At 36.6% G+C, this 21,044-nt stretch overlaps 1 protein-coding gene across 3 annotated transcripts; it reads left to right on the top strand.

The window, feature by feature from the left end:
• Positions 1–119: 119 nt before the first annotated feature.
• Positions 120–18,068, top strand: LOC135691840 (high-affinity choline transporter 1). Of its 3 annotated transcripts, XM_065209834.2 has the most exons (8): positions 368–384; positions 7,604–7,711; positions 8,441–8,531; positions 11,245–11,549; positions 12,223–12,348; positions 14,104–14,257; positions 15,568–15,806; positions 16,437–18,068. In XM_065209834.2, exons 4-8 carry the CDS (start codon positions 11,250–11,252, stop codon positions 16,938–16,940), a joined length of 1,323 nt encoding a protein of 440 aa, XP_065065906.2. In that variant the 5' UTR covers positions 368–384; positions 7,604–7,711; positions 8,441–8,531; positions 11,245–11,249; the 3' UTR covers positions 16,941–18,068. The 3 variants fall into 3 exon arrangements, with proteins under 3 accessions (XP_065065898.2, XP_065065906.2, XP_065065914.2); XM_065209826.2 differs by lacking the exon at positions 8,441–8,531 and having other exon boundaries at positions 120–384; XM_065209842.2 differs by lacking the exons at positions 368–384; positions 7,604–7,711; positions 8,441–8,531 and adding an exon at positions 10,103–10,330.
• The last annotated feature ends 2,976 nt before the right edge of the window (positions 18,069–21,044 follow it).

The raw sequence follows: 21,044 nt of genomic DNA, 5'->3' as shown, positions 1-21,044 counted from the left end.
TGGCATGCATGTGTTGAAAAATAATTTATATACGGGGCCTTGGGTCCTATGCTGCTGTGGTGACGAGAATTAATCTGCGCCTGCGCATTGCTATGCAGTAATTTGAGAGCGTCTATAAAGCACATTGTTTCATCTTGCAAATTATCGAGCACTTTTACCAGTCCTGACGTCTATTGTAGGTAAGAAATCTATTGAAGTCGAAAATGGCAGTAAATATTGCTGGACTTATTGCCGTCATTGTTTTCTATATAATTATATTCGTCATCGGAATAGTAGCGGCGAAAGTCCAGTCGAAAAAGACCCGTGGAACTGTGCGGGAAGATGAGGACGTTATGTTGGCAGGACGAAACCTCGGCTGGTTTGTCGGCTGTTTTACTATGACAGGTACTCATACCCAACACTATCCTTACACTGTTATTTATTTAATAAAGAATGAATTTTGAATTTCAGATGTTAATAAGGCAAACTTCAGTGTATTATGTTGCCTTTCTGTCTAAGTTGTTGACGCAGTTGGTTCCTTTTGTCAGACTCCAGCTTTAACCAGGAACAGAAAGTATCACTTTCTTAATTATGGCTTCTTCTTTACGCCAAACCATATAATTTAGTGACTCTAATCTTCGTCAAATCCAGCCTTAGGAAGATCATTTCCACTGAAATGCGAAGTCGCGACATTGGGAATGGACTTAATCCCAGGTTACACCTTGCGAAGTTTCATCAACGAAGGGAAGCTCTCCTTGTTTTAACAATTTTTGCTTGTTAAGCGGCTTTAAATTTGTCTCATCTTCGGGGCTGCTTTGGTGGATATTCCCTAGCCTAGATCTCGTCAATTTTCGGTGTGGGAAAAATAAGAAACATTTATCAAAAGTACCTGCTGGCCAGAAAGTTATTGTGAAACTGTTGCCGCGCCAGGAAAACAATGAATAAAAAATCCCAAAAACAACGTTTTTAACTCATTTACATGAAAATTATGGCGCGCGTGATGAACAAAATATAGTTTGAATTTGCCATTAAAGTTTGTGTCCGTGAACCGAAAGTATTACATCATCATAAGCACATGCGAATATTTGCCTACTCAACGACATATGAAATTTACCCTTGATCGTGCTTAGTAAACTTATAATGTCGGTTATGATAAAAAGTCAATCTTATAACTGAGTGGCACTATATTATTATCGATTTCACCCTCTTGAGCGACAAAGAAAGCCAGTCGGTCGCTAGGTGGGGTCACGGGATCTTAATTTATATGCACTGAAGCAACCCAACTTCCCCGTAAACAGTTTTCGACGAAGTCCTTTTAAACGGACGGTTTGCTTGTCTAGATGTCTGCAAGTTTTATACATAGGTTGGAATTAAATTTCTTCATTCTATCTGAAACGTTAGAAATTCAGCTAACAGTTAACTGAATCTTTGTGTGTCTGGTTTAACGCGTCTTCCAGACGTGGCGTTTCCATCTGGCTCAGTTGGATGGTTATCATTTCTGGAAAATGATAATTGTATTTGTCTGCCAGAGAACCAGAGAACGAGAGATGCTTAAAATGGATTATGATAAGTAGAAACTATTATCAGTTCAAATGAAAACGAAAATACCACTAACATCTAGTCCACTACAATGATTCTTGTATTAGAAACAAGCTCACAAAAATTTTACTTTGTATTTTAGACGTTTACTTATAAAAGAAGCCAGTTGACATGATTTTTTCGAAGCAAAACCTAATGAATTTGATGAATGGGCGGTCCTACATATTATCCACTTGTGTGATTCACTTTCGGTTCGTGAGTTTCGCGTTCCGAGTTGCAATCGACAGGACATGCTTTCGCCAACTACACTCTTTTTTCATAAAAACCTGTAAATTCAAGTTCAGGCTGACTGTTCTTAATTTTTCGAAAATCTGAGGCTGGATGGTTCTTAATTTGTTCTTAAATTTATGTAGTATAAGCAGTGCTATTGCTAGCTTTTCACTCTAGGGAGGTATTCAAGCCTCATTTGCCAACAATGTGAGTAAGACAATCTTCATTTGCCGACACGTTTTAATAATTACCGAAAAGGCACCTCAACAAGGCCAAAATCCTCGTTTTTTAATATAACGTTGTTCAAAATTACATTTTCAGCAGTTCAGCCTCTGCTTTTCTCAATTTGTACTTTACTTTTGACCAGTTTGAGGCTCGTGTTCTTATAAAATTGTTCTTATAAAAAAGTCTGTAAAAGCAAAGATTTTCTACTCTTCAAAACAAGAGTTTCATAGTAGCATTTGTCGCGTTACTTTTCTTACTTGGGGGAGACTTTATCTTAAAATCTGTGACACAACAAAGCTGTCCCAAGCTTGATGCGAAGAAAACCAATGGCCTACAAATTTAAACTTAGCAAAATATTTTCATTCATTTTTAAACATATTTAAATATGCATGTAAAATCCTATACATTTTCCATAAACTTTTCAACTCTCATCTTCATGAGATGACTGAATTATAGATTTAAATATACTTTAATATATAAATATAATTAAATATACAAAAATTCAAGATTTAAGAAATATTTGCGAAAGTAGATAGACAAAAGCTGTCTTTTAACTTATATTATCTTATCCTTCGGGTTTTGAACATTAAAAGATATTTTACAAGTAAAATTGGCTGTCAAATCGCAAAACTTTAAAAAAAACCCAGTTTACTAACCTGTGCAAATCACATAGAGATGGCAAATCAGGACACGGTTTCTTTAAAATATATACAAATATACGCACGTACTTACGGTTTCAAACAACTGTTTATTTGAAAAGGGTTCTGATTCATCTAAGAGTCGAAATACCCTTGCCTACATTAATAGGTGCTCTCCTAATTTCAAAAAAGCGACAGGCGTTTTTCTTGGAGAACGTAGCTAAGGGCCTAATTCCGAATTCCAGGAATGTAAATATACAAATATTTTTGGGAGGGTGAAGGCGTACGGAGTGAGTTCAGGTGGGGGGGGGGAATTTTTTTGCCCGAAAAATAATAACGCCCAAATTTTTAAGGAGAATACTTTAACACGTGTGAGCTTCTAATATTTTTCAAGAAATGATTAAAATGCAACGTAATTAAAATAATGTTAACTAATAAGCATTTTTAAAACTTCACACATTTTCATTAAAATAAGCGATCCTCTTTCATGTCGGCGACCAAATATATCGATTATTTTATCGATATCTTTTTGTGAACATGATTTGCATCATTTTCAGCAATTCACACACTTTTTTGCCTACCTGCCTATTCTTGTGATTATTGAACAGTTTGTGTTCCATTTCAAGGATGTCAGAAACTCATAATCTATTCTGTAAAAGGAGCAAACCTTTATGATGATTTCTGTTGAATTGTTAACATTCACGCTTGAATTCCCTTATCACGGCCAATGGCGTAACACAGTTCAGGCCACCTTGATTTAGCGTTTTTCAACTTTTTTCTACAGCACACTATTTGCTGATAGTTATTAATTTTTTTAAACCAATCAAGTAAAATTGGAGAATGTTCTACGGCACACCGGATTTTTTCATCACAGAGATTCTTAAACATGTTCAAAATGTAGTTCTTCTTATACTTTTTGTTTTTGGAGAGGGCTCCTGCCAGAATTTTTCCCGAAAAGAATCAGCTGCCCGAATCTAGGGGAGCTGAAGCCCCCCAGCCCCCGTCCCGTACGCCTTGGGTCAAGGGTTCGAATTTTCTGGCTGACAATAAGCCAATTGTGACTGTACTATCATTCCAATAAGCCTTTATTTACAGAACACTAGCATTACACGGTTCGGTCATTCTGAATTGAGAAAATATTTGGAATTAGCATTATGTTATGTCATTCCCTGACGCAACTAAGCATAGGAAGTACGGCTTAGATTTTCCGATTACTCAAAAATCTCCAAATAATTCAAAGAATTTGAAAGATCAGGGAGTTGTGACATAACCAGAGGGGGCAGAAAATACCGAGGAGCAATTCACTCTTGCAAATAGCGTATAAGATTTTCTCCCTATGTCTTTGTCATTTTGAAAATTTGTCTGTGACTAGATATCATATGATCAATAAAAAGAGCATCGAAACAAAGAAAAATGTTTTAAAATTTCCGACAAGTTTTTCAAGTTGAGTGCGACACAATGTAATTTGATGTTTTCAATCCAAAATGCTGGTTGTGGTAGCTAAAAATTTCCTAAGGATTACCCCCCCCCCCCCCAAACCTCTCCTATGCCTCGGTTCTCGGCTCGCTTTCATTACCTACCTTTTTCATGTCTGTTAAAGTCTGCCCCCATTTGCCCCGCCATTTGCCCCGCCATTTGCCCCGCCATTTGCCCTGTCATACTTCTGGCATCTCTGGTTTGAACTGCAATCGAATGGAACCGGCGTTCTAATTCAAAAATGGAAAATTTCCTTAAGAATTTAATAGCAATGCTCGTTAACTATTATCGTTATCTGGTTGTCTCGTCTCTATGAATTTCGGCGCTCTTTCAGGGAGAAAAATTTTAACTTTGAGGCAATTTTAGGCGTCCGTGTTACCGACGCCATTCTTTTGTTCACCCTTTACGTGTAAGTTGAATGGGCAGGAAATCGCGGTTTAGCTAACCAGTAAATTACCAGTGGCAACTATTACAATGTTATTCATTTTTCATGAGGTGATTTGCTCTTGAACATGGGCTTTTTTGTTCACCAACATTCACTTGTATTGACTGTAAAATTTCTTTTTCATTAGTCGAATGGAAATAATCATGCAGAAATAGGGTCATTTCCAGTAACTGGTCATTGTAATAGTATAAACTCAGGTTGTTATATTGGAAACCACTTACTCCTGTTTCTTAATCAGAGAACGTATAATTTGTGATCACATAATTCGGCCCTTTTAAACAACATAAAAATTTTGGGACATTTCAATACTCATAATTGTTTCTTAAAGGTTTCTTGAATATTATTTTTAACCTTCGGGTTCCTATTTTAAACTATTTTGTAAATTAAACAGAAACATTTGGTATAGCCAATGAACCCAAACAAGAGCCTGTAAACAGTCAAGAAGATGATCCCTGCTTAACAATTGTAGAATGGTATCAGTAACACTCTGATATCTTAAAAGGCAATCGACTGATATAAACATGGCTAAAGGCATTTGTCAATCAATTTTAGCCAATCAGTAAGCGTGTAAGTGGAGTTAAACTCACCGATTGGTCCATTGTTTCATTGAAAGATGGCTGAAGCCCCGTTAGTATCTGTCGATTGCCTTTAAGATAGAGTCAACAATAGAAGCACCAGAAATGTTTTCTTTAGGAAGATCACGGTCAAAGGAATGCTTAAAAAGTTACAAAACTTAGGTTCTGAGAAGGGTTTCCCACAGGAAGCAATCCCTGAGAAGATACTTGGTCTATCGCAGATCTATTTTGTTTTCCTCTTACGAAGCTGCGTTATTTTAGAAAGCTGATTCCAAGATGTCTGGAAAATTCTGAATGCTTTTCTTCACAATTATTAGTATGTTTTAGACAAAGCTGCAATACACAGCATGTATTCTTTAACTTTTAAAATATTGTAATAATGGTATTGATAGCAAGGGACTAGCAAGAAAAGTGTTCATGGCTTCTCACGAAGGCTTTTAATTGTGTAAGCCATGATATTTTGATAGAAAAACTGAAGGCTAATCAATGGTGTAGTGCCAGGAGACACCGGGGTAATATTTGTAACAATGCTGATGATACCACAACCTTTACATGCCATCCTGGTTCGGATACCATGTTTTGTATATAGCTATTTTACAATACTGCTGCATTGATTACTATGTTTCAGGGAAATATTTTGGTGGAATGGTTTAAGCTTTTTTGGAGTATTTTCATGATATTTCAACCTTTGTTCTCGGTAATTCAAAACGAAATTCAGGAAACTGTTGTCTGTCAAGGCACATTTTTATCTCTTATGAGCAGCCCAGGAAGTCTTGTTATGTTGTTTAAAAGGGCCTAATCATGTGATCACATATTACACGTCCTCTTCCTTGGCCTCGTGCTCTACAACTAACTAAGTACTGTTAGGTCACAATATGTTAATTTATTTAAAACAATGCAAGTTTCTCATTCTTGGTGTCTCGGAAGCTTTTTATTTCACTGTTGAACACTGAAGTCCCTAATTTGTAACACTAGTGGAAAATCTTCCCTATTCACCTGATGTTTAATTGCAACATGTTTAGCTCTATCATTCAATAGTACAGCCACAGCCACTTTCAGTTAAAGCGTTGTTCACAAACTATCTTAGCATCGAACAAGGCTCACTGGATGAAATTTGTAGTAAGATTGGGGCTTGGAGAGCGATTAATTTTCATTGCATAATATGGGTCACAAAATCTTTTTCACAAAATCTGCCAAGCAATTCATATGTTTGGTTGTGTACCTTGCTTGTAGACCCCGAGAAATTTCAATTTGGCAGGTTCATTCTAAAGCACTGACCGTAATTACAAGCTTTGGTGAAAAGAGATGGGGCATTCTGTTTATTTCATTAAGCCTAGAGTTTAAGTATTGCCCTCGCCATGCTGCGCCTTTAGTGGTTTTGATGAAAGTCCATATAAGGATTCTTTCCTAAAGAACCTCACATTGTTTGAAGAGTAAATTATCGTCATAGTTGGACTGCGCAACAATTTCATAGATAGGTTCCTTTTCAGCAAATATGCTTACTTCATAACTTCGATATCGTGTATTTCGTGACATAAGATTTGGTATGGTTTTTGAAATAAGTTAAATAATAAGTGTGGTTTCATTCTTTTGGCTGCCATGGTGCTACCATTTTTGATATTTTTTCATTTTACTGTCTCTTCTGAAATACATACCCAAGTGTACAATACAAGAACATCGATATCGAAAGTTGCTATTGTTGTCCACTATATGCAAAATTAGCGTTACCGAGGTGTCCGCAAATTTACGGGTGCTAATGGACCGCTCCAGCCAAAAGCCCATTTTGGTTTACTTAAATATAGTTTCTTTCTGAATGCAGCATTTGAAAACCACTATTTTGAAAATATCAGTTAATTGTAAAGTTTTGATGAGTTGTCCGTTTCCGAGAGAAATATCCAGAAAAAAGGAATTAATTCGGTAACTCTGTATCGTCGCAATGTTCTGTCCTCTTTTCTCAAAGATTTGCTTTCTTGCTAGCTGAAAAATTTAGAAGAGACGTCAAGAAACAATAACTGCGGCTAAATCTATTATAGAAGCTTTTTTAATTAAAAAAAATCAAACGAATACTTATATTATAAGCCTGTCAGTTTAATTTTGTTGTGATTATGACAAATTGAGCCGCACGTTGACTGGGCTATGCCTTCCATTTCTTCTCTCAAATAATCTTTCTGGTTTGAACTAATGGGGATTTTCGGCACATCGTCACCGGTATTTGCAAAAAATCGGACTTTCAGTTCAAGTTTTTTAAGATCTAAGGAAAGGAAATCTCTACTGAAATCGTGTTATGTACGAAATGAGAAACAAATGGAACAAATGATTGTTTTATTAAGCATGTTGGCTGCTTTTGAAGATGTCCGGAAAAATATCATTAAAAGAAGAAAACAGAATTTGAATTAATAAACTAGACGCTACTTTTCTGAAACAATCTATAGCAAGTGTATATGTATCTTTTTTAGCTACATGGGTCGGCGGAGGCTACATCAATGGAACAGCGGAGCTGGTTTACAACAGTGGAGTTGTCTGGGCACAGGCACCTTGGGGGTATGCTTTAAGCTTAACATTGGGTAAGTCGGCGGACATTTTGCATTTTGAATTGTATTATTGGAAGAAGAAAAGGAGTTTGAATCTGAAAGAACTGCTCCTTTTGGTATTATAGAGCCCAGTAATGGATTACGAAAGTTAGGCAAACCCTCAAAATTGTCCCTTTTGTTTTTTTAGAAAATGGGAATGCAAAAACGTTTCGTCTGTTAGGTAGAAAATGTTGCGCGGCATAAGAAAGGAATTTTAAATGCTGACCCAAATCCTAAATTCCGAGATGCAGAGAATTATGATAAGCGGATTTCAGCGTTTCTTATTTTAACTTTTGGGGAAACCAATCACAACATCTACTGAAAAATACTAAAAATTTGCTATTATGGCCTAAAAATACCTTCAACGTTTTAACTGTTTGGCGAATGATTGTTGAAAAACAAGCTAGTTACGTCAACTAGTTACCAGTCCCTTTTATAAAGTGTCCAACCAATGCGCGCAGTTTAGCTTGATATCTCCTGCCTTGAGGAATTAACCTTTCATCTTCGCATCCCTGTAGTGAAATAAGATTGACGCATTTCATCTCTGCATCCCAATTATCAAATTCTTATAAGGCTCTCCATCTCTGCACCCTCATTATCAGATAATGTTAATTTGCCTAGCATATAGTTTTTGCTTTGTCAACAGCACTGGTTTTTCTAACGTTTTCCTAGGGTGTGTGTCCTCGTACGCTAACCCACAATGACTAGTAGTGTTCTTTGTAGATCTGCTCCAACCTCGGTTCCATGACAAGCAGATCTCATCTCAGCTGAATCGTTCAACGTGCTGATGGTGGATCGTTGCGACTTCAGCCAGGTTATTCTTAAATGGATTTTTTTTTCGTTTGCAAAAACAGTAAGATGACGCTGAAACTTAGCCAAGCTAAGTCCACAAAATAGCCGCAATAGACTCGATGGATTAAAATGTTTTAAAGAACAATGACGAATAACCTCTATTTGCGCCAAAGAAATAAGAAACCCTTTCACGAGGGTATCATTTTTCATCGTTAATACCAACGCTTTCTAAGCTGGATTCAACACTTGTAGAGATCGCATTTCCTATTATCTCTCTCCCTCTCTCACTCTCTCGTCTCTCTTCGTTTTCTTCAACACTGCTTTCCAAACAGAACTTTTTCGAAAATTCCATCTTTTATCTCTGTAAGTTTGGTGAACTCATACAAATCCTTACATACATGTCTTTCGTATGTGACCTTGTTTGTATTCTCCCTAATTCTTCTGTGACACCCAGTGATTTTATTTGCTTTTTTATGTTTAATACCGGTATTGTATAATGCCATATTCTCCTAAATTTATCTCTCCTTCCTTTCTGTTAACTTATAGTTCTCCCTTTCGTTGTTACCCTTCTATGTTGTTTGTGTACCCACCTTTCTACTTATTGTCTCTTCTTCCCCTTTGAAACTTTCTTCGCTTACTACTGTTGGCATCTCTTCTTCAAACTGTTTGTTTTGCATTCACATTTTGAACTGCATTCACAGTTTAGGGCGTGGCAAAAGGGGTGCGCAGTCAAAACAGTATTAAATAAAACCAGAAACCACTGTCTATGCCATAACATGTATAGCAAGGCTTTAAAGCTAAAAAGAGTTCAATATATGCTCAAGAAACACCAATGTAAATATTCAATATAAAAATTCTCCCATTTAAAGACTAGTCGTTTATTAAGTTTCATCAACACAGAGATAACAAGCTTGTTTCATGAATTAAACAAATTATTCCACGTTTAATAATTCATGAACTTGTAGCCAACATTATTGCATGAACCACTATCCAAAATTAGCGTTTTGGTGTGGTTTACAACTGCACAGATCTTGGTTGCGCACTCTTTGCCACACATTTTGGTCTTGCCTGATCTTAGCCACCAATAGCATTCTCTCTATGAATTGAATAATTATGTTTTGAAGTAGACAACCAAACGTCACTACACCTGCGGCTCCAAATCTTCGCAAGGTAGGTAGGTATTAGAAAACAATTATGTTCCCTAACTGATGCCTATATAGCACACTGTAAAATCCAAATGTAAATACATTTAAACAATCTTCACATTTTGCGTAAAATAGAGATAAAGATTTTATCAAAATCTAAAATACTGAGGAATTTCCTTGAATCTCCTTGATAGTATAAATACTGAGGAATTTTCGACTTTTATCTTATATAAAACTGCTTTAGGCCCATTATATTTAAACATATAAACATTTATACTACAATACTAAAAAAGCACTGAGTGCAGTTTATCGTAAAGCCCATTTTTAAACTGCTCTAATAATAATGGTACTCTGAGGTTGGGAATAAATGGGAGGAAGAAGGCTCAAACAAACGGGGGGGGGTCGAAATAAACGGAGGAGGGAGAGGGAGAGGGAGAGGGAGAGGGGGTGGTGAGATAAAGAGTGGGGTTCTTCAAAAAAAACTTGAAAAATAAACTGCGAGAAGGAGTGTTTATTCGCGACCTCAGAGTATGTATCAAGTTGTAAACTATAGTACGCAAAACTCATTCAATTCTTTAGGCTGCATGGGACTTGGCCTTTTTTCAAAATTCTTTTACGCAAAGTGCTCGCTAATTTCTTTATCTCCACAGGAATATTTTGTAGTGTATTTCTAGAGGTTTGTTTCGATTTTTAACATTAAAATACCTATTTTTTGTTTTCTATACACAATTTTATACACTCCGTTAGGCAATCTTAAGTTTATGTTAAATTAACAAACTGCCTTAGTCTAAGCGCCGTTAAAAATTCCGAATATTTTGAAAAATTTCATTTGGATCTTCCTCCTGCTTTTTTTTCTGATACCTATTTTTCTGTTATAGTATCATCAAAATCCCTCTCTTTCCAACTTTAAGTTGTTCTATTATTCTTTAAGCCCCATAACGAGATCAATCACACATAGGTTAACTAGAAATAACCAGGCTATACTATAAAATCTCCAAAGAGCCACCATCAAAATACTACAGAACATAACTCCCAAATTCTCCGGATATCTTGTCGCTCTGACCTATTGAAAGCTTTGCTTTCAAAACGGAATTCATTAGTTTCTCATTTGCATATTTTTAAAGTAATATTATTTTTCTACGGATTCTATGTAACTAAAATAAATAAAGGGAATTAATTTATATACTGTTATGCTTTAAAAACCAAAGAAAGAAAGCAAGTTCCAGCCCTTCTAAAAATGAAAACCCATTGTTTGTCCAAATAGAGGAAAAATCTTAATCTTTAAAGCCCTCACTGTCCAGTTGATGAATATTTGGTTCCATTCAGCCGGTCTTCTTTGTTGCTCTACGCTACAGTCAAAACATTTCCTGAATATATTTGGCTTGTTATAGTGACCAAATGAAATCCACATGTTTGTTTATATTTGCTTTATTCCAGGTTATTATTTTCCTCTCGAAACCCCTGGGCAACTCTAGCTTTCTTATTGGCTTTCCCATAAAATTTATATCTGGAAAAATTGAAAATTGTGACGTTGTGTTATCAATCACCCTTCAAGGTTTTATGTATTATACTTTGTCATTTGCATTCTAGGCGGGATGTTTTTCGCAAAGATCATGCGCAAAAGGCGATATGTCACAATGCTCGACCCGCTGCAAGAAAAGTACGGTAATTGGATGGGAGGTGTTTTGTATATCCCAGCATTCCTCGGAGAGACCATGTGGAGTGCAGCCATTCTCGGTGCTCTAGGCTCCACTCTCAGTATAATTATTGACCTTGAAATCGACCTGGCAGTGATCTTGTCCGCCATTATTGCCATTGGCTACACATTCTTTGGAGGGCTCTACTCAGTCGCATACACAGACGTCATTCAATTGATCTGCATCTTCATTGGACTAGTGAGTTTTCACGCTTAACCAATTTTCGTGCATGTGAAGTCGACAGCTGTTGCCCGTTGCCCCCCCCCCCTCTGCTCCCTTTTTCGGCATCTTTCTGTTGAGAATTTTGACGTTTTCTCTGTTGAACGACAAGTCATATTCATACTTTCAAGATGTCGGTTTCATGCTTAACTCGTTCGGGTATTTCTTGTTTGCTTGTTCCGATATTTCTTGTCAAATAAAGAATGTAAGCTGTGATTGGATGTTGGATAAAACGTAGTAGATCATGAATAAAAATGATCTACTCGGAAATCTGGTCTGACACCTTTTTTGTTTCGGCCATTGAATGGTGAATTTCATGCTAAAAAGGGTCACCATTAGTGGCACTTCTCTATGGCTGAGAACATTTTAGAATTCTTTAAATCATTTGCAACGCATTAGCAGTTCTTTCTCTTTAATAGCAGAAATATTTACTTAGACAAACTGGTTTTATGTTCTCTCTTTTACATGGTTTTTTGTCCTGTCTCCTGTGATGATCTAAGATAATCATTTTAATTGTATACAGTTCAGGTTTAACTTGATGATCTCTTGCACACTTGGTATTGGAAAAAATGTGTCTAGCCGCTGGTGTCTTGATAATATGTTGAGTTAACACTTTCGTCATCTATTATTTAATGTTGCATTTCTTTTACAGTGGCTTACAATTCCATTCGCCATGAGCAACCCCAACGTTAAGAGCATCACATCAACCAAGGATGAATGGCTCGGAACTTTCGATGTAGAAAGAACTGGCGAATGGATGGACTATGCTATGCACTTGGTAAGGTCCTTTCCCCTATTATGGCGCTTTTAGAATTTAGCTTAGTCAGTGTTCTTGTCTCTAATCTAATATCCAGATCGTGACCAACCATAATCGTTAATAACAAAATGATAATAATTTTTTTACCTTAGATGCCAAAGTTCTTTACATTCATAGTTACTCGATTTCACAATGAATCTTTTTCATCAGATCTTCCCTGTATGTTTGATACCCCCCAAGGACATAGATACTGTATTAACTTTATGGAAGCCGCCCTCGTTTACAGGGCTTTCCTCGTTAATAAGCTGCCCTCGTTTACAAACCGCCCTCGTTTATAAGCTGTCCTCGTTAATAAGCCACCTTCGGCGCTTCTATATCATTGGATTACTAGCAACGCTGAATGAAGCATTAACATCATCGGAATGAGATATATCCTTCTTCAAGCATATTTGCTCCATTTAAGAAGCGGCAAACCTACAAAGTTTCTTTAGTAGACGATATTATCTATCAAAAGAGCCTTTTCGGCGTATTTATCAATTGATAAAACCTATTGAAATTATTTGAAATTATATAAAACCAGACGACGAAGCATATAAATTTTGAATCCAGAAATTTAACGTGATCACTTGACGTGATGTGCTGGCAGCGCATGAGTTCAGAAATTAACCGCTGACATTAGGAGCAGCATTATCAACTTTGACGCAAACACATCCAGATCTTTGACATCTGTGAATACGTGGAATTTGGGTTGTTTTATTGTTAATTTTTCTTTACACCGCATCGCTAAGGAAGAACTGAAGAGACTCTTTAAAGCTTAAAGATCTGAGGAATAGAGCAATTTGATACTTTTAGTATTCAATTATATTTTTTATGAGAAGAAAATCTATTTCATCAATTGATCCTGTTCAGAAGAAAGTGACCGAAGAAAAAGCTGCATTATGTATATTTATATTGTAAAAGCTCAACTTCAATGGAGAATTTGGTTTTGTCTGTTAAATTAGCTTAATAATAAGTAAACAAGCTGTTTCAATTACGTTATTTTTTATTTTGATTCCTAATGTAAGAAAACTCGCCACCAAACTAGGTCATTTCCTCATGCAGCTCAGCTTGTCTGTTTTTACATAAAGTATTTAAACTAACCTTTATACTCGTGAATTAAGAATTGTCAAAAGTCGTTTCAACTAGCTACGCCAAACAAAAGCCTTTCGCGAAAAATTTGCATCAAGTTAAACACGCAGTGAATGAATCTTATTTGTCCCCAGAACGGCGAGTTTCTGAAAAAGGAATAAGTTATTGCAATGGAATTTCTATACAACAGCACATTAATGATGTAATTCTAGAATGTATGGGTGTATTGGATGAGCGAATCATGTATTATGATAGGATTTAAGGTTTGTGGACATAAGCAATGAAAATTACCAATCAATCAACATTACCATGAAATTTAAAAGCATGAAGATTGTCCCCCGTTTAGTATTATACTATGTATCAACGGTTTCAACTGTATGATGTTGCAAAGTGATATTGTAGGGTTGACACCCCTTTCTCCCGTATGTAATGTGTGTGACTATCCCTGCCCTTGCGGCTTCAGAAAACAGTGTAATTTAACTTATCTTGGATGTCTTATATTAACCTCATCAGTTTCGACTATGTCACTGAGCTGCGTTTCTGAAGAATGTAGCTTCCTCGACTTTCGTTCAGGACCTACCCATTCTGGGAACTTCCTTACACATATTCTTACAACGGACATAATTGCTAATCGTGCTCTTTCCACAGGTATGCGGAGGTCTGCCATGGCAGGTCTATTTTCAAAGAGTTTTGTCTGCAAAGAAAACCTCATATGCACAGGGACTGTCGTTTTTTGCCTCATTTGGTGCAATGTTTATGGCAGTTCCCGCGATAATCATCGGTGCTATTGCTAAGTCCACAGGTTAGTTTAATTGCTTGTAGAGTTTCGTCAATTCCAGGTGCCTCAATCAGGTTGCGAAAGATAAGATTACAATTTTGTTGTGATGTCACTCAGGGCCGCCGCTAGTTATTGTGCTTAATTGGGGGGGGGGGGGGCTCAAGTAATCAAACAAATTTCAAGACAATAATTTGGGTCAAGCGTTGCTGCAAAGCTTCGTACAATTGCTTCGTTTTATTGACCGTGTTCTAACTCACAATGCTTGCGTGAGGTAGTTGGAAACCTAGGATTATCCATGGGCTATCGTTTCTTATTGTCTCATTACACTTTCACAAATTTATGAACCCTCTGTTTAAATTCTATAATCAGCTATTCAGAAAAGCTGCGGTGAAGCTCTAAGCCGATGCAGGCATCAGTTGCATCTGGTTACACATTAAATGAACTCAAATCATTTTCTTTGCTTTTCCTCAAATAAATTGCAATCTGGCAAGTCACTCGCTTTTTGTTGTAAAGTAAGGTTTGCGCCATAATGATACTGTGCAGCGGCGTGTGCAGCAAATTAGAACGCAGCACGTTAGCTCTAGCCTGTGCTCCAGACCCCTAACTTGAAAGTAGAGTCAGAATCATAGAGAGATTGGAACACGCGGTGATTGAATAGGGTGATTTTTGGTAGTGAATAAGAATTAAAGTTTTTGTTGAAACAATATAGTGTTGTCTCTCTCTGAATCCTGCATAGCCCGGTCCACGGAAAAAAGTGTATATCTTTGCCAGCCACCTTTGATACAGCAAGCTTGATACAAAATTGCGTCTTCAAACTCCACCGACTCCGACCCATAAAAAGTACTTTTGACCTGACAATGCTGAAAACAGAAACCAGCTTTTGCTGCAACGGTCAAAATTTGTTTTGGAACTATTAATGTAGTAGTAAAATTGCGATCTGGGTGTAGATTTTCGTTTATTGTGCCCATAATGCTTCTTGTGAAAGCTATTTATTAACCTTTAATCTTTTATTAAATAAACTTCGATGCTTATATCTTATATGATTTAGATTAAGCTTTCTTTTATCTCAGACATACTACAGATGTATTCAAAATTTTAAAGTTATTGTGAACCTTATTTTTACAATCCTCACGTAATGGCTGCAGGGAGAGAGGAGCAAACATAAGTCCAGGGTTTGGGCATACATAAGTTAGTTTCCAATTCAATTTTTTTCAAAGTGTACCCGTTCAACCAAATTTACACCCTCGCTTGATGTTCCGCCCTTCTATTTGAGTTGTTTTACGTAATGCATACCCCGATGCGTACTAAAGTTGTTTTTACTTTTTCATGATCAGATTGGCAAAACATTGACATGCCAGCAAGCATGAAAACAATCGATGCCAATAACGTGACAGTGATTGCCGACACAAGAATAGTCTTGCCAGTCGTTTTGCAGTATTTGACTCCAACCTGGGTGTCCATTTTTGGAATGGGAGCGATCTCTGCAGCCGTGATGTCATCAGCGGATTCGTCAATCCTCAGTGCCAGTTCAATGTTCGCCCATAACATTTACAAACTCATTCTGCGACCTAAGGTTTGCCTAAGATTTTTCTATACTTTTTCGAGTAACTTTGTACCTCACAAACCAAGCCATGCAAGTCAGAAGCTTTTAATGTAACTAGGTGGTATTGATATAACAAATTGTGACTTATGAAAATTTTATCCAGGTGATTCGTTCTTCTAATGAATGTATTGTACAAAATTCCCCACAAATGCAAAATTCCCTCAGTTTTTCAGCTAATGAAATGGGTTATATGATATCATTGTAATATCCAGGAATATTGAGACAGTTTTGCGATCTAAAAGTGGTTACCATTATGTTAGAATTTTGTTTTATTCAAACGTCTTGTGATTTTCTCATCAAAGTTCAGCCTCTTGGCGTTATGTAGTTTCTAACGGACACAGATTCTCAGACCTTAGCAACAACTATTATCTGATAAACCAAAAATACTCTCTCTTTGTTAAAAGTTCCTCGTTTTCCTAAAAGATTTATACTCGAAATAAATAATGGTCCTCTTCAAGTTTTATTTTGCAATCTTTGATTACTACAGCAGGTTGATTCACGATCTTCAGATTTTCCATCCTAGCTCCCTCATCTGATGTATACGTATAAAACAAATGGAGTTTAGAATAATATTTTAAAGCTCGTTTGCAAATATTTCAGGCATCTGAGAGAGAGCTCATCTGGGTTGTTCGAATCGGAATTCTGGGTGTCGGTGCAGTTGCAACGACCATGGCACTTACAATCAAAAGTATCTACTACTTGTTCGTGCTCTGTTCAGATCTTGTGTTCGTCTTGCTTTTCCCGCAATTGGTTTCCGCATTGTACATTCCATTTTCCAACGTTTACGGTTCCATATCAGCTTATATTGTTGGTCTTTTCTTTCGCCTTGGCGGGGGAGAGCAGCTCATCAGCCTCGCACCATTGATCGTGTACCCCATGTACCAAGAGGATTCACTCAAACAGCTCTTTCCATACCGCACTCTTGCTATGGTTCTTTCCTGGATAACTCTCATCGTCGTCTCATATACAACAAAACAATTGTTTGAAAGGCAAATTATATCAACGAAATATGATTTTCTGAAGGCATTTGGTAAGAATGAAGATCCTTTGGAGAAATACGAATTGAAAGGTGTAGAAGGCATTGAGAACAACCACGTTGCATGATTTTTAAGAACGCAAGATGCCTTCATGAATACTGATATGTCTGTATCTTTGCACGCTTCTTTGTGTCATTATAGCTTAAGGGTACCTGTATTTACTTAGGGCTACTGAACTTGTAAAATTTTAACATATACCAGGAAACGTAAAACGAAAATTTGTTCGTGTCTCTTAGAGACTTAGCGAACAACTCTAACTTCACACTTGCCTGCATAGGCTCCTTTGACACCAGAACATAGACTCCTTTGACACCAGAACATAGGCTTTAATTGATATTTGTGCTTTAGTAGAACCATCAAAAGAACAAGAGACGTGATTTCCCTGCCCAAGTGTTCTTGTCGAGGTTATGTAAGCTTTCCCACTAATTTAATTTCAAGCCATGTGTATCATGCTAATAGTTTTCAGGCATATTAAGTTTTTATCTTCTGATTGATAAAATATTCTTTATAGTTCTTCTTATTTCCTGAATTCTTCGTAATGATTGTTAATGTTTATAGCTTTATCATAGCAACATAAAAAAGCTAGATATCACGGAGGGATGTTGTTCTATTGATTGCAGGGGTTTTTCGCAAAAACAGAAGATTTTTAACCAGTTTGAATTCTCTTGGGCCTTCTCTTACATAGCACTACATCCCAAAGAGTGTTCGATATTGTTGTCCTGTTATTATTATCATTATTATTATTATTATGTCCAGCTGAACAGTATAATAAATGTAACATGAAGTAATTTTAATAAATATGTTTTTCTGTTGAAAGATAATTTTTTAAGCGCTGTTTGGCTTTCTTGGTTGTCCACATGAATTGAACCCTTCTGAAAATTTATGTTATCATGAATGTTAGCTTTTACATAAACAGACATAATCCCCACCTGGCCTGTCAAGTCCTCGATGGTGAAAGAGTTACTCTTGACGAAATTTTCAAGTCTGCCCTAACCAACATTACCAACATTCTGGCTATACTTTCAAAACAATCAAGTCTTTAATTTCTCGACGTTTGCACTCTTATTCAATGATCTTATCACACGTGCATTGTGGGATTCAATCTAAGGTTATTTTCAAGGCCTAGTGCTTTGGGATTCCGAAAAGCACTGTCTCAAATTGCCAAGCGTGCAAATATATTTAAAGTTATTACCCATTTGAAAAAACATCCTCCTCGGTCCCCCTGAAATACAGATAGTGACTTTTTAAGACAAAATCACAAGTTAAAGTTTATTTTAGCTTGTACTTTAATTACTATACCCCATTGCAACTTAGTTTTCTAGATAACATGTTTGATTAGTGATCTGTTTTTAATTTATGTTCTTATGATGAAGGAGTTGATTGGATTTAATTACAGAAAAATGATGAACATAGAAATTTGTGTTTTTTGGAAGAATGAATTCCTACGATTTGCTATAATTACCATTTAGTGTAACGGAGGAAGTCGGCAATAACTTCAAGAAGTTTAACTTTTGAATATGTTTTCAGGAAAATCATTTTCTTGTTTTTGATTGCAATGAATACATGCTCTGTAAGAGCATTAAACTCTTTACATGGCGGTCCCCCACGTCCAAGGCGTGGTGCCGGATCGAGCGAAATTGCTGCTTTATTTTCATGCAGTACGAAAGTAGGCCGGTTTTTAGAATGTAATCGCAAAGCATGCTGGTTGCGCACGAGCCTTTAAAATTTGCTCTAAGCAGAGAGGCCATGTTTCCACAACAGTTGACTGTTTTCTGAGCTCTGAATCTGAGCTCTGAATTATTAGGGGCTTTGCTCTAGCTGAAAGATTCCCGAAGAATTAGGGAACCTTTTTTAATCCTTGGCACCGTGCGGAGAGGTTCAGCACGCGCCTCCATCAATTGTTTGAGGGTGTGAATATCTAGAGAAATTATTATGGGATTCAAAGCTATTTTTTAACACTGAAATTGACTTACAAGCCAGTTAACATGTGGGTGTGGATAAAGGAGGGAATGTGAAGATTAACGAAAGTTGCGGGATATGAAACGGCTAATATGCATTCAAAATGTAGTGCGAAAATTTTTGTGATCATGTGTTAAAGATAAACCCACCATTGTTTCTTTCCAGCATCTCGTGACATTACCACAGGGCCCACGCCACAAAGTTTGACATGGGGGGGGGCAAAGCTATTTAATATGGGGGATCAAGGTTTCTTTCAACTTTAATTGCAGCTTTGAAATCACTTGCTTTGCAAAAAATGGGAGCCCGGCCCCGGTGGCATGAGCCCTGAACCAGAAAGTTTTTCGTGAAATGTTCTTTTTAATAAATTTTTCGTGAACCGTCAGAAGTCAATCCCCAGTCAAGGATGGGTAATTCTGCGTGCTATACGCCTTGACTTGCTTGCTGCAAGACACCTCAAAGCTGTGTGACCAGATCTCAATTTTGGAATTATGCCAAATTTGTCATAAAATTATGCTAGATTTGCAAAAATTATTCTAAATTTCAAACAAGGTAACCCTGCTTGAGAAAGAGGCTAGCGCATGCTCAGAATATCAAAAGTGGTCAGAGTTGCCATTTGACCTTTTTGACCACTCCTCTAAGACACAGTGTACTCAAATTGCCACCTTTTGAACACAAGAAGGCAATTTAGATCAATGGTTTTGACATCCAAATTTCTCAAACCCTTTTGCCGTCATAAATTAATTTGGCCGAAGAAGCAGAAGTTGGCAGAATTCTGGCAGCATGTTGCAAAAAACCACAAATAATGCAAAGGAAAATAAATTTTTGGCATAGATAATATGCGAATTTTTTTAGAATGATTTCAAAATTGCAAAAAAAGAAACATGAGACAAAGTGAAAGAAACAGACAATGCAAGATAAAAGTAAGTGAAAGCTTTGTAAGCTACAAAGCAAATTTTGATTACATTATATCACTCTCCACAATTAGCAAATATTCAGCTTTTTGTGTACTCCATTTAGCTGGCTGAATTTTGCTGCCAACCATAAAATATTTGGCTGCCAACCGTTACAAACATCTGGCTAAACCCTGAAAGTGGAAAGTCACACATTCTGGTGTAAAGTGTTTGCATTTGGTGGTGATAGACAACGGATCAATTTTTAAAAACTATCAAAATTATGCCAGAGTTATGCTAGATTCCTAATTATGCTAGATTTTATTCTAAATGACAATTTTTGGCCAATATTATGCTAAAAGCATTATATTATGCTAGATCTGGTCACACTGCCTCAAAGTGCCCGTGGCGACTGGCTGCAAATTGGTTTCATTACCATCCTTCTTGTCGTGGACAATGTTGATCAGGATTATTTTTCAATTTTACTGCAAGTATATAAGTTTCTGTATTAGGACCTGTGCAGTGAATGTAAATGCAGATTATGGCTAAATCAGGGCAGGCCTATGAATTTATTCTATTATAAATATCAAAACCTGGTGGTTTTCGAAGAATTCTTTTACGTCTATGTTATATCACATATGTCGTTTTGTTTATATCATATATATCACATGAAATTATATTGTAAGTTCCTTTTTTAAACTATTTGAAGTAATCAATATAATAGAAATGAAGATTATTTTGGTATTATGACTTTGAGATGTTCGTTTCTAAAAAAGTAGCGGAACTTTCTCGGTTTTGAAAATATGAAAGGATTCTGTTCTGGCCTGTACTTTGGGACTGCCCCCCCCAATTTTCATTTGAACAGCATAATAACTTTAGAAAGGTTCTATTATGCACTTTGCACAAATGTCCAATCGTCATGTTTCAGGGTTTTTCTGAATTGGGCTTAGTTTGTTAGCCTCATTCATTCAGAATTTCATTCAGTTTTTCCTGTCCACGTTGTACTTATTTTCGTCATAAGTAAAATTAATCTCAGCATGCGATTTCAGATCTATGTAAGCATTGTTAAAGGTCGTCGATAAATCAAATAAAGATCAACGGGCCCAGGCATGATCCTTGTGGAATACCACAAGTAATTTCTTGGAATTTTTGCTGGACACACTGGGCTGAGCAATGTTGTTTTTGGCTAGAGGTATAACTCAAACTTAAAATCATTGCTCTGACCGATTCCTTTTGTCGTGTATGTATTTGTAGCTTATCCAACAATATTTTATGATCAATGTAAAATGGAGCATGTGCCCAAAAAAGTAATGAATGCTAGA

Source organism: Rhopilema esculentum, chromosome 10, assembly GCF_057945365.1.
Source record: "Rhopilema esculentum isolate cy_ngs chromosome 10, ASM5794536v1, whole genome shotgun sequence".
Classification (NCBI taxonomy): Eukaryota; Metazoa; Cnidaria; class Scyphozoa; order Rhizostomeae; family Rhizostomatidae; genus Rhopilema; species Rhopilema esculentum.
The sequence above is the reverse complement of the archived record's forward strand: the minus strand, read 5'-3'. Positions and strand labels throughout refer to the sequence as shown.